Genomic DNA, 13338 nt, shown 5'->3' with positions numbered 1-13338 from the left:
GGGGTCATCCCGACATATCGACGCCCTAGTGCCACGTCAATCCATCGAGCAAGAGATCCGTGGTACGCCAGTTGAAGTTGGTCGACGTGGTGAGTGTATATAGAGCTGTTTACTGTCGAATATGGCTAACTTTGTAGGCGTTTCGGAACTCTTTGGTTTCGTTTCGTCACCACTGCTGTCAGCGTCGCAGATGCTGCCCACGCAGTTACAGATCGAACAAGACGAAATCGAGCAAGGCGATGAGGACAATCAGATTGAAATCTCGAGTGATACGTCGTCAACAGAGACGTATTACTCGGAGGAGGATAACGAAGAAGAGTGATACAGCAAGAGTGGTGTGAAGTTTGACTGTATGCGCGATTTTTTTGCATGACGTGTTCAACCACGGAAAAGTCTACCCATAGCCGTAGATTCAACACTGCCGCTCTATACGTATAAAAGCAATAGAATTACTGTTATTTTGGATCTGCAAACAATACACTTCGGTCCATCCCGATACTGGTTAGGGGCAGTTGAAGTCTCTGACTATGGTTGAAGTCTCTGATCGTGATGACGTGTCATCATCACAAATCATCGTCACAAGCATCAACAACGCGTTTCAGCCGTTATACAGGCAAAATTGATATGTATACGTAGCTACCGACGAAAACAATGGACGACGGTATATTTTTTGTGTTCTGGTGCGCTTGTGGCTAACCTTTTGGCAATCTTGTTGGCTACAATCATGGATTTGATGATTGACCATCATATGACGACACGATTAAGATCTATTGCGCGCGAACGCACGATGAAAATTTGGATTGCTTGCTGATGTTCAATATTGGCAGCAAATCCTCCCTTTTATAGTTCGATATCGTCAAATATATGCTCTGTCCCATCAAAGTTGACGAACGAATGGCGGAAATGGCCCTCGATCTGGGGTAGACGATACCCAATCTCCATAGCGCAGTCACGTAGATATTCCATGAAATCCCGAGTGTCATTCTCATCGTTGTTCCACTTCGAATACGTCTTCCTGATGTATCGCTTTAGATCGCCGAAGTACTCTTCGATGGGGTTGAAGTCTGGTGAATACGGAGGCAGAAACTCGAGATGGACACCTGATACCCGGCATAAACCCTCGATTTCAGGTATACGATGGCAGGAGAGGTTATCCATAACGATGACAGAGTTTGGCTCTGGAAAACGCCCACATTTCGGGATAAGGCACTCCTGTAGCCAACGAAAGAACCCATCGCCGTCAGTCGTACCATAATACGTAGTCAAGTGTAGGATACCGCTCAACGTGAGGGCTGGCAGGATCTGTACGCGAGAGTTCTGAAACCGATCAATCTCTGCAGTTCGAAACGCAGCAAGCCCTTTCGGCGCCCATCCAGTCCTCCGTATCCCAGTATCCTTATTGACGCCGGATTCGTCGACGAATACCAGCTGGTCGGGGCGATATCGTCGTATACGGTACAAGTACTCGTATCGTAGTTCGTCACTTCGCTGAGCAGCAATAATCTTGGACTTCTTGTTCGTCCAGCCAGCTGAGTTTAACTGTCGACTGATTGCAGAACGACTGATCTGGATCTCGAAGGCTTCAAATAGGAAATCTTGCATCTCTTCAAGAGATAGATCGCTGCGGTACTGCAGTAGTTCAAGAAGCTCTGTACGATGCCATATTTCCATCTTTTGTCGACTCTGGCGGCACCTCTTATATCTCTGCACTTCGCCAGTGATATTACGTCGTGATCTATGTCGTCGAATCGTTCGTTCGGTACAGCCAACGATACTTGCCAGCTCGTGGGTCTTTTGGTCTTCGAATGGCAGTATCATCGCGATCGTCGATAGCTGTAGATTCGATATTCTGGGCGCCATTGTATCGTCGTCGTCGCCCGGCGTCTTTCTCGATGTATCTGATATAATAAACCACGGACATGTACTGACCAGCGGCAAACTGTAAGTAACAGGGCACAATCTATACAGCAGTAGACTCTTGCTCAATATCGTGAACAAGCTGAGCTATCAGGAGAGTCATTAATCCTGTTGACTGCCAAAGCATTTGCTCTGAAGAACCGTATCAAGCCCCTTGGTATGCTTATATATTACTCAGAGCCATACAAACCGTATGCTGAGTAGATATATAAAGTCATACAGCAGGTCTCTTCTTCTGTTCCTCAGCAAATGTCATCTTGATCTCTCATGACGAAAATAGACCTTTTGTTGGTCGAATGGTATGGGGATGAGGTGACTAGCTGGGTTGGCAATGCCTCGATGGGTAGATTGACTGCTACGGAAGCATGAAATACACACCTTATGTCTCTATCGTGTAGTTATACGTTTGAATACTACTGGGACTATAGTGATTGACGGCAATTGAGGTGTTGGTGATGACTTTGACGCGTTTTGCGTGCGATGCAGAGAAATGCGCGTCACAGCGTAAAATTGGCTTTTTTTCATGTTTTTGCATAAGCGGGGAAAAAAAAGGGGGGCGGACGCTGTCAACGCAACGGAGTGTATGTGTCTAGCGATCAGTCTTCCTTGTATCCGAATCATATGTGATGCTACTGCATGCTGCTGCATGATGTGGATGCCAACCGATCGACGGGGATGAAAATAAGGTAGAAAATAAGCTATTCAGGGGGGGCAATATGCAAGATCTTACCTCCGTAGTCCACTACCAGTCCACAGTGCCGAACACTGTCGCAGCGTCGGCGGGGAACTTCTGGGCCTGATGTGGGGGCAATGGCCGATGTCGGCAGGCTTCTGAATAGCTTCAACTGGAATGCCTCCCGCGAATGATTTGAACGGCGATCTATGGCATGTGAATTTTCGGATTGTGACGGTTTCCTTGAGTGTCCTCAAATTACGTCTAATGTTGCGGCGTAAGTGATATTTGGGTTGAAGGGAATGATTTTCGAATGATTTTGAAGATGGAGGAGCCCCTGTAGCCAATACTTGGGCAAAAACGAATTCCGCCTGAATCCAGAACTTCAAGAAGCGAAAAGAAGCGATAACGCGAGGATGATATCCAGCATCCCGGACCGCCATTGAGTTCACGCTTCGCCTGGATTATGTACGGCAAGCCTAGTGGTGGAGAGGGCTTTCATTTTGTTAAGGACTTGGCTGGCGGCAAGCAAAGGCTGAATTCAATGAAAGTAACCCAGCATAAGTTTTGAGGCTTATTTGTGGTGCCCAGCGTATCACAACATCATCATTTGCCAAACACTAACATGGCCATTCAACCCTTGGTATGTATCAATCAGCAAACTTCGATTGAATGGGTGAGCAAGAGCCATTCAAAAACGCCCTGAAATGAATCTACCTCGCGTAAACAGCTCGACCTCAATGCGAGTGAGAGTGAAGAGCCATAGTGACGGAACAATATGTCGCTGTAGTATTTTCATGAATGATCACCTCCCAAGCGAAGAAGAGCCAAGCCAATCTCAAGTCCAAGTTCCTGGCGGCCGATGCTTGTCATGCCAAGAGCCCAGAATAAGCACTACGAATGGGCGACTGGGTTCGGCCACCCTTGTCGACAAGGTGTTGGCTTGCAGGCAGAAGGATTGCTGGTTGAAAATAGGATTCAGTCAGGAGTTGCGGCACAGCAAGTTTGCTCTCCCGATTGCCGTCACATTAAAGAACCCATTTCCAGTCTAAAATAACGAGCTCCTCAGAAAACTGAAGCTGTGCAAGACTTGGTCTCGATGTAGCTCCAATAAGAACGCCACGAGATGTTTGACAAATATCGTCGAAAGTCTGGCATTGGAGCCCACTCAAGTCCCCTGTCGCTGGACCAGGAATCACGTCCACCTCGCCATACCGCAAGCCAAAGTCTCGAAGAGCCACTCGTCAGGAACTTCTCGATGAGCGCCGGTGAAGCGCAAACCGAAAGCGAACAAGACCTCACATCCAAGAAAGCCCATCCCGTCTGCGTCACTAACGACGACGACCTCAAAAGCAAAACCCCGCGAGTCTCGACCTTATTCCAAGACTTCTCGATCCGCAACGAGCCCAAACCTCCACACAACCCAAACCAAACCACACAGCCAGTCTTCAGGCCATGGGCCCCAGACATCGCCCTCCTCCTCACAGCCGGCTCCCTCCTCGCCGCCATCCTCGCCACCACCCTCTCGCAGGACGGCAAGCCCCAGCGCGACTGGACGCTGCCCATCACCCTCAACGCCCTCGCCAACGTCCTCTCGACGCTCTTCCGCGCGTGCGTCGCCGCCGTCGCCGCGGAGGTGATCTGCCAGGCGCGATGGACGTGGTTCTGGTCTGACGAGCGGCGGATGATTGATCTGCAGCACTTCGACAGCGGGAGTCGGGACCTGCTTGGCGCGCTGAGGCTGGGCGGGATCGTGAGGTGGAGGAGCCCGACAACGGCGATGGCTGTCTCTGTGGTTGTGGCGTCGTTTGCAGTTGGACCGTGTGTGCAGCAGGCTATCGGGACGGTTGAGAGGACTGTGATTGATCCTGGGGAGGTGGCGAGTATTCCGACGGCGCGGAGTGTTGATCTTGATTCATACTTCTTTGAGGCGATTTACCGCGATGAGGAGGATGGCAAGAAGGCGACTGAGAGGATTATGAGGCCTGAGATGAGGATTGCGCTGCAGACGGCTATACAGAGTCCCCGCGGTGTGGATTCTTCTGTTGCGCCTATCTGTCCGACTGGGAATTGTACTTTCATGGGGCTCGAGTCCGGTGCACCGGTGGTCGAGCTCGGTGAGATTACACATGCGTCTACTGGTCTTTGTTCCATCTGTACGGACGTCACAGCCCTCGTCAGCGTCGCCGAGGACAACAGCTCGATAGCGTTGCCGAACGGGATGAACTTCTCCACGGGCCGAACGACAATGAGTATGGCGTTTGGCTCGGGAGATTTATCTTGGGCTAACAGCGTCATGCCTGAGCGAGCTGTATCTCTGGCGGAGCAAGCTCTATCTAACATCACCGTCCTCACAACACAGAGCCCTATCGGCGATAGGTACGGCGCCCCGTTCGTCCATACTCGCATGGCACTCTCCTGCTCTCTGTACCTCTGCCTGCGGAGTTACTCGGGGGTGGTCCAGAAAACCCAGCTCAGGGAGAAGCTCGTTTCTGAGGTTCCCATGTACCACGACCCGATGTACGACGGCGTCGAGCACCAATGGGTCAAGAACGGCAGCTACCTCGCCCCCCGCACGCCCTGCGTAATCAACGGACGAAACTACACGGCCGAAGCCGAGGCCGGCAGCCTCAACATCACCACGTTCTGGGCGCCCGACGCCGCGGAGTGCATATACAGCGTCGCCCCAACCTTTGCCGACGGACTGTCGTCATTTCTGAACCAGGCGTTTAACGAGACCTGCACCTTTAGCGCCTTCCAGGACGGGAACCTCTGGTGCAAGAACAACTTCTGGCTCTCTGAGCTATGGTATCGGGGCAACGCGACGGTTGACCTTGTTTCTGGGCATTTCGCGGATATTGCCACTGCGGTGACGAACCAGTTCCGGCGCGGTCTGGGGAGGCAGGAAGGCTCGATATCTGAGGCTGAAGGCCAGGCACTTCAGTATGTTGTGTTTGTGGTCATTGACAAGGGGTGGCTCGCCTTTCCGGCTGTGCTGCTTGCGCTGGAGGCGGTGTTGCTGGGCGTGATGATTGCAAGGAGTTGGCGGTTGAGAGATGAGGAAGCTGTTTGGAAAGGCAGTATCTTGCCTTTGATCTTCTATAGGAGCCAGTTTGCAGGGTCTGGGGAACTTGTTCCTTCTGAGGGGCGGTTGATGACGGTGAAGGAGATGGAGAGTGATGCGCGGAATATTTGTGTGAAGTTTCCTCGGACCCGGACAGGGGATGAGATGAGTCTGCACCATGTCGCGCAATAGTCATCTAGAGTGACGATTTGATATCAGATATCGAAACTATCCTGCTTCCTCTCACCTTACATCATTCTAGTTGATGGATATGAATTGAATCGTGAGTCTTTGTTTCACAAGTGAATGCCCCGCTCCTTGAAAATCGGGAATGCTCCTCATCGTCAATACCTTCTTCACCGCTTCGCAACCACTCACCTTCCACATTGTTCTCACGTGTCGTTGACTGCAACGAGTCAGTCTCATCCCATCGCTGACGTGGCTTATGTAACGGGGGCAGGCATCGGAGGTTTAACGACGGTGAGGCATACCGAAGGCCCCCACTTTTTCAAATCTCACTCCGATATTGAGTTGCACACGTATCGCAAACCTTCACGATCAGATCTCACCTCACACATCCATCTGTCACTCCCTCGACGCCAAATTCACGTGTCACTCACTCGCTTCATCACCAAGAACGACCCAGATTGATTGCAACTTGAGGATCCTCGCCGATCACAAATCGCCCGGAAATGTCTCAAAAGCCGAGTCTCCTGTGCCTCCACGGCGGGGGCACCTCCGCCCAGATCTTCCAGATCCAGCTCATCAGGCTGCAGCGCATCCTCGACGCCCGCTTCGACTTCGTGTACATCGACGCGCCCATGGACTCGGCGCCCGGGCCCGGCGTGCTGCCCGTGTTCGAGGGGTGCGGGCCCTACCGGCGCTGGGTCAGCGACGACCCCGCGACGCCCGCGGACGAGTTCCAGGCGCAGAAAGACGCCGCCGTGTCGTTCCTCAAGACGTACATCAAGGAGAACGGCCCGTTTGCGGGGTTCGTCGGGTTCTCGCAGGGCTGCCGCGCCATCTCGAGCCTGCTGCTCGAGCACCAGCGCGGGGCCGACGATTTCTTGGGGCCGGAGGCGAAGCCGTTTGCGCTGTTCATCTGCGGCACGTTCCCGCCGTTCGTGCCGCACGAGGAGAAGATCACGGCGCCGACGGTGCACGTGGTCGGGCTCGAGGACCCGTACGAGCCGGCGAGCGAGCAGCTGTATGAGCAGTGCTCGGAGAAGAGCACGCGGAGGATTTTGAGGTTTCCGGGGGGCCATCACCTGCCGACTGCGCCGGAGACGATACAGCATGTTGCAAACATGACGTTGAGTGTTTACAAGGAGACGTTGAGGAAGTGAGAGGGGATGGGTGTGTGGGATAGAGTGGGTTGGTTATTGGGCGCTAAAGATAGATAGGGGGCAGCGTGTTTCGATCAACGGCCGGGAATAATAGACATCTTTGGATACAACAGAGACATCCAGGATCATCGAGAGACGGGAGGCAATCATGAGTTTAGGAGTGTTTGGTGGTGAGCTTGCAGGACAAACCAACCACGAGATTCAACCCGAAAGTGCCAAGAACGTGGAATGGAGTCAATGGCTGGAACTCTGAGTTTGTGTGTAACCTGCCCAACCAACAGCATCTCGCCGGCGACGTCTGTCTTGGACGTGATGGTGTGAGGAACGGCGCCAGAAGCGTGGCAGCCAAGTTTTTGGCCGAGGCGTTGTGGGGTGCTCCCGAAAGAATGTTAGCGCCAAGGGCGGGTGCTTGTCTCTGATTATCATCGTTCCCAGCAAAAACAGGTGTCATCCTGATAGAGAGCTACGTATCCCCGGTCGTGCGCTTCAATGCCCCCGCTGTCGGTCGACGTCACCTTCAGCGCAGCAAGCAGCTTAAGCTCCGGCCTCCTGAGCGCCCGCGGCAAAACAAGGAAAAACGATGCGACAGCCACCACGACGCGCACGACGCCAATTTCTCCCGGTGCTCTGCTCTCTTCGTCCAGACTTTTCTCCCCAGGTCTGATCTTGGTGTTTCGACGTCTGACGCCGTCAATTGAGCATCCCATTGTGGCTTCTCGCGATCATCGGCCCCGACAGACTCGACGACGGCAATTGCGGACGATACGATCGAACGACGACACCCGAAGAGATAACCGCCCAGAGCATTCGACATGGCTCGGTCCAGCTGGTTTTCCCGCCTGATGGGCTGGGACAAGCATCCCAGACACCATCACGATTTCCACGCCGACTGGATTCGCGACGACCGCAGACGCCGTACGTGTTCATCCCTTCTCTGTCGTCCCATGCTCTCCCACCTCCGATGACAGCCCTCATGCCACCTCAATTCCCTTCGGAAGATATGAAATGCTAACAAGAGGTTCTCTGCCGTGAACTAGTCCTCCCGCAGTACCGAAACGAGAACATCCAGTCCGCGATTCCCGCCGCGGAAGTAACAAAGGTCGCCCTCAAGCTGCGCCATCTGATTGAGCTTGCCGTTCCGTGCGAACTCGACGAGGAGGAGATCACAAAGGCACACAGCAAGATCATCACCACCAAGGTCATCAAGGCTGCAAAGGAGGCTGGCGGCTCCCACTACCGCTCTTGCGTCGTGTTTTGCCTGGTGGTTTGCAAGAGATGGTTCAAGCACCAGGCTCTCGTCGAGCTCTGGGACGCCGACATGCACAGGGTCCGAGCCGTTGCCTGCGAAGTGGTGGCCAAGCAGATGTAAGTCCACCATCTATTACGATCGACGGCAGTATACTAATCACGCGATGGCAGCATCGAAACCGAAGACGACTTCGAGTACCTCATGCATTCCGTCCTGCTCCGCCGATACTCTATCATCGTCGACGGCGAAGCCACCCCGCCCGCCAACGTCGTCGAGAAGGCCGTCGACCTTCATGCCGTGAGGGTAATTGGATCTTCGGGATACCAAAAGTGCATCTCTTACCTCTGGAAAGGCTGGCTTGTCCAGGACGAAGACGATCCCGCCGTCTTCATCGACTACAAGGACAAGGACAACACGAGCTTCTTCGTCCACATGGATCCCGACCGCATTCGCGCGCCCATGTACCAGAACGCCACACAGGTCATCATCTCCTTCGTGTACATCGGTCTCTACACCGCCGTCATCAACTCCGTCAACCCGACTGGTGTCTTTGACACGGCCGAGGTTCTGCTGTACATCTTCACCCTCGGCTTCATCTGCGAAGAGGTTACCAAGTTCTGGAAGGCGGGCTACCACATCCTGGGCTTCTGGAACGCCTTCAACAGCGTCCTCTACAGCTTCATCACCCTGTCCTTCATTCTCCGCATCATCGGCCTCACCCATCAACAGGGCGATGATACGCGCGAGTTCTACAGCAAGATGAGCTACAACTTCTTGGCGTTTAGTGCACCCATGATCTGGTCGCGGCTGCTGCTGTACCTCGACAGCTTCCGCTTCTTCGGCGCCATGCTCGTGGTGCTCAAGGTCATGATGAAGGAGTCAATCATCTTCTTTGCCCTGCTGATCGTGTTGGTTATCGGTTTCCTCCAGGCCTTCATCGGCTTGGACTTTGCTGACGATTGGGTCGCGGACGATATCCTCTTCATCCTGCAGGCCATGGCGAATGCTGTGATGCAGAGCCCTGACTTTGACGGATTCGACAAGTTCTCTCCGCCGTTCGGAATCATTCTGTACTACTGCTTTACCTTTATCATCATGGTGAGTGCATTTCCGGGTGTTTTTCTGCCCGCATGCTAACCCGTCCCAGGTCGTCTTGCTCAACATCCTCATCGCCCTGTACAACTCGGCGTATGAGGACATCTACGGCAACGCCAACGACGAGTACCTCGCGCTCTTCGCCCAGAAGACGATGCAGTTCGTCCGCGCTCCCGACGAGAACGTTTACATCCCGCCCTTCAACTTGCTCGAGATGCTGGTCATCTGCCTCTTCTGGTGGATGGAGAAGTCCAAGTTCGAGCGCATGAGCGACATCATCATGGGCATCATCTACTCTCCCGTGCTGGTCATCGCCGCGTGGCACGAGACGAAGACGGCGGGCGAGATCCGCAGCAACCGGGCCCGCGGCGAGGAGGACGACGACACGATCGAGGAGTGGGAGCAGATGATGGACCAGGTCGACTTTGAGGCCGACGGCTGGAACAAGCTGTGCATCAGCGCCAAGACGAACCTCGAGGCTGATCCGACCATCACCGAGGTGCAGAAGCTGCGCGGCGAGGTCGAGGAACTGAAGAAGTTGCTGGTTGACATGACGAAGGCCTTGTCTTCCGGTGGAGAGGTTGAGCCCAGCCAGGCGTCGACCCTGATCGATGTTGCCGAGCCAGAGCAGAGCGAAAGCAAGACGAAGAAGAAGAAGAAGGGAAAGAAGAGCAAGAAGGACAAAAAGGCAGGCGGCGAAGGAAATGCGTCGGCATCCTCGAGCTCGAGCGACGAAGAGTGAGGAGAGTTCATCTGATGGGACACGTCGCGTGGTCCATGCGTTCTGTTGTTATCTATGGTGTGTGTAAAATGTTTATGGCCGTCACGTCACGTCACGTCTATCACGAAAGCAATTGCGGTTCTGTTTCTATGGGGGATTGGATCTTGGGTAATCGGCTGCGAGTCAGGATTCATTGGCGTTGGACCATCAGTCATTGTTTGTCAGATTGGATCTGAGAGCATAGCAAACCATTACCAATACCAGCGAAATTTTGCACAAATCCACCGACCAGAAAAAAGCATCCGTGAGTCCGCTGCCGGGAGCCGCGACTGGGCGCAGTGGTGATTGTCCGTTGAGTCCCGTCCGCAAGTCGGCTCCGGGCAGATTGTTTCAGCCGACCCCACGACCGCCAAGATCACCAGCTTCACCAGTTGGGCAACTCATCTTGGTGAGTTGTCCCGGATGCCGGCTCAGGTCCTACGCGAGGAGGGGCTGTTGTGCAAGTTGCAACAGCTGCGGAGACAGGGTTAACCGAGCTGGGGCTTGGGTGGCCTTTTTTCTCCTGGAGTGGTGAAGGGGGCAACTTTATTTTTACATGTTGGAAACGACCTTCTTTTGACCTCCCCAACTGAGACTGGGGCGCGTGGAGATTTTTTGGGGATGTTGGCACCATTCAAGATGGGCAACGGTAGTGATAATTCTGTAGAAGCTGACTCTGAGGCGCAGAGGGGTCGCGACCATCCCCTACCTTAGGTACTTAGCCGCCAACCACCCCTGGCCAGGCCCCAAAACCTGCATCTCGAGACGTTTTAAAGTTTAGTGGCGTCCAGCGGTTCCCCGGCATTCCCTCTCCACACATGGGGTCGTCCCTCACCAGGAACACTCGGCACGAAGAGGAAACTTGCCCAAACGGTAGTGTGCTTTCTCTCCTGTTTTGCCTTGGGATGAACGAGTTTTGGTCATTGTTTCTGCTGAGATTGGATGTGAGATGAGCTGCGGTTGTGGTGAGGAGAGAGGTCGAATTTGGGGGGATTATTGTGGCTGCTTATGGGGGAATTTGGCTACATGCCATTCAAAGCACATAGTCAGAGTACCTACCCATTCAGCTCCATGTTTACACGGAGACCAATTGGCCCCCCTACTTCCCTCCCCCTGGCGCTTAGCCGGGATTGATTTTCGAAACATGATCCGAACATTGGCGCGGGACGACGGCACCATGGCCACGGCTGTGTTTGGCCGTCGCGCCCTCGCCAGCGAGACACGACTCTGGGTCAGTCCAGTGCATCGCGTGGATGTCGTCGACCTGGTCCCAAACGCCATGGCTGAGGATGTCTCCCTCGCCTTGGTAACGGGAATTTGGTATGTAGCTCCCACAGCTTGGACCCATGTCAGCATGGGGTAAGGTAGGTAGCCAAACATGGTGTGGCACCGCATTTAGCTTCGTCCCAACGCTCGGGTAGTATGTGTGTGCTGTGTCTTTGACCCCCGAATTTGGCATCCGTCCGAAGAAACCAAAAAAGCTTGGCCTGCAGGTCGTTGGCGGCATGGCTTAGAGTGGGTTGCTACCACGTAAACCTCGGATGTCAGATCCCCCGGGACCACTCACTCTATGGAAACAGTCCTTCCCGCGGGGCGAAGTCGACCTCTGTTTTCTTTTGCTGCTGTTGGAGATTGTGTTTCCTTTTTCGGGGCTAGCTGATCATTGCCGCGCTAGTTCGCTGAGGGTAGGACAGCACTCGGCTGAGGAGACCGAGACCTCCCTTTCCGTCTTCTCCGGATGGCGCTGTCGTGAGGCCGCCACGCGACTGGCGGCATTCTCGTGCCGAGATTGGGGCTGTCTTATTCGGCTGCGGCAGAGCTACACCTGAATTTGGGATTTTGGAGGAAACGATGTTGCCTGGGGTGTGTGGCTTTCGGGGTAGCGTTAGACGTTACAGGGTGACCGCCACGAGACCTGCCTCGTCTATTGTTCATGTCGGGATGAGTTGTATAAGAGGACTGTCATCTTCCTGTCAAACACAGACTTGGCATTCCATCATCAGCACAAACATCTTCTCCTTTCTCTCACCTCCAATACCCAAACACCAACATAATACAGAGTTGATCTCTTACACACATCTCAAAATGCACGCACAAACCCTCCTCGCCCTCCTGCCCGCCGTCGCAATGGCCCAGTACGACTACGGCACCGGCGACGCCACCGATGACTCCTCCTCCTCCTCCATGAGCATGGACATGTCCATGTCCATGACCACAACCGCCTCCGCCGCCGCCGCCTCCTCTTCCTCCTCCGCCTCCGGCACCGTGCACGTCGTCAAAGTCGGCGAGTCCGGCCTCACCTTCTCCCCCAACGACGTCAAAGCCGCCGTCGGCGACACCGTCGAGTTCCACTTCTACCCCAAGGCGCACTCCGTCGCGCAGTCCTCCTTCGACAAGCCCTGCGAGCCGCTCTCCAACGGCACCGCGACCGGCTTCTTCTCCGGCCCCGTCCCCGTCTCCTCGGGCGAGGGCGCCGACGTCTTCTCCGTCAAGGTCGAGGACGCGTCCCCCAAGTGGTTCTACTGCGCCACCGCGCAGCACTGCCAGGGCGGCATGGTCGGCGTCATCAACGCCCCGAGCAGCGGCGGCAAGACCGTGGACGCGTACAAGGAGGCCGCGGCCAAGGCGGCGAAGAACGTGGCGCCGGCGTCGACTGGGGGCGGCAGCTTGGGGCCCGCGGCGACGGGCAGCCCGAGCGGCTCTGGGGGTTCGGGTACCAGTGCGAGCGCGAGCGGGACGTCGGCGGCGTCGGGCACTGCGGCGAGCGGGTCGGCGTCGGCTTCGAGGACCTCGAGCCCGAGTGCGGGTGTTGAGGCGCGTGGGGATGTTAGGTGGGGGCTGCTCAGCTTTGGTATGGCTGTTGCCGGTGTCGTTGGCGGGCTTCTCATCTAAGATTTGGTTGTAAGGCTTTTGGGTTTGGGGTTTGGACGGGGCATTTATACCAAGGTGCATCAACAGATTGATCTTCCTGAAAGGGGGGTCGGTCTGGGTTTAGAGCGATTCATGTGTACAAAGTACCCTACTAGTTAGTCATTGTTTTGCAATATTGATCAAGCTGAGCTTTCAAGATTTTGTGTTTCTGGGTGCCTTCTGACGACTTGGAATGAAAGAACGGTCTGGATGAATAGGTAGGATATCTTGGCTGTGTCACAGCCCTCGGCAGGTGTCCTATGATTAAGACCCTTTTTAAGCGCTTGTAATTGAGGCTATTTTTGGCATGCTGTAATCGTTATA

The 13338-nt window shown here is 54.4% G+C and overlaps 5 protein-coding genes across 5 annotated transcripts; 4 read left to right on the top strand and 1 right to left on the bottom strand.

Annotated features, from left to right (window-relative positions):
* Positions 1–840: 840 nt before the first annotated feature.
* Positions 841–1671, bottom strand: CGCS363_v004203 (uncharacterized protein; the record flags this gene model as incomplete). The annotated part of the gene is made up of 1 exon (XM_036636052.1): positions 841–1671. The coding sequence occupies one exon, from the start codon at positions 1669–1671 to the stop codon at positions 841–843; it is 831 nt and encodes a 276-aa protein (XP_036497594.1).
* Positions 1672–3848: 2177 nt separating this feature from the next.
* CGCS363_v004202 (uncharacterized protein) lies at positions 3849–5846 on the top strand (the record flags this gene model as incomplete). The annotated part of the gene is made up of 1 exon (XM_036636051.1): positions 3849–5846. One exon carries the CDS (start codon positions 3849–3851, stop codon positions 5844–5846), a length of 1998 nt encoding a protein of 665 aa, XP_036497593.1.
* Positions 5847–6346: 500 nt separating this feature from the next.
* On the top strand, positions 6347–7000 carry FUS5-2 (Esterase FUS5; the record flags this gene model as incomplete). Its single annotated transcript, XM_036636050.1, has 1 exon — positions 6347–7000. One exon carries the CDS (start codon positions 6347–6349, stop codon positions 6998–7000), a length of 654 nt encoding a protein of 217 aa, XP_036497592.1.
* An 812-nt stretch (positions 7001–7812) lies between these two features.
* CGCS363_v004200 (Calcium channel YVC1) lies at positions 7813–10086 on the top strand (the record flags this gene model as incomplete). The annotated part of the gene is made up of 4 exons (XM_036636049.1): positions 7813–7915; positions 8017–8365; positions 8420–9347; positions 9397–10086. 4 exons carry the CDS (start codon positions 7813–7815, stop codon positions 10084–10086), a joined length of 2070 nt encoding a protein of 689 aa, XP_036497591.1.
* Positions 10087–12189: 2103 nt separating this feature from the next.
* CGCS363_v004199 (putative GPI-anchored cupredoxin) lies at positions 12190–12996 on the top strand (the record flags this gene model as incomplete). Its single annotated transcript, XM_036636048.1, has 1 exon — positions 12190–12996. The coding sequence occupies one exon, from the start codon at positions 12190–12192 to the stop codon at positions 12994–12996; it is 807 nt and encodes a 268-aa protein (XP_036497545.1).
* Positions 12997–13338: the final 342 nt, after the last annotated feature.

The sequence above is a fragment of the Colletotrichum siamense genome (assembly GCF_013390195.1).
Source record: "Colletotrichum siamense strain Cg363 chromosome Unknown KSG_Cg363_contig03, whole genome shotgun sequence".
Lineage (NCBI taxonomy): Eukaryota > Fungi > Ascomycota > Sordariomycetes > Glomerellales > Glomerellaceae > Colletotrichum > Colletotrichum siamense.
The sequence above is the reverse complement of the archived record's forward strand: the minus strand, read 5'-3'. Positions and strand labels throughout refer to the sequence as shown.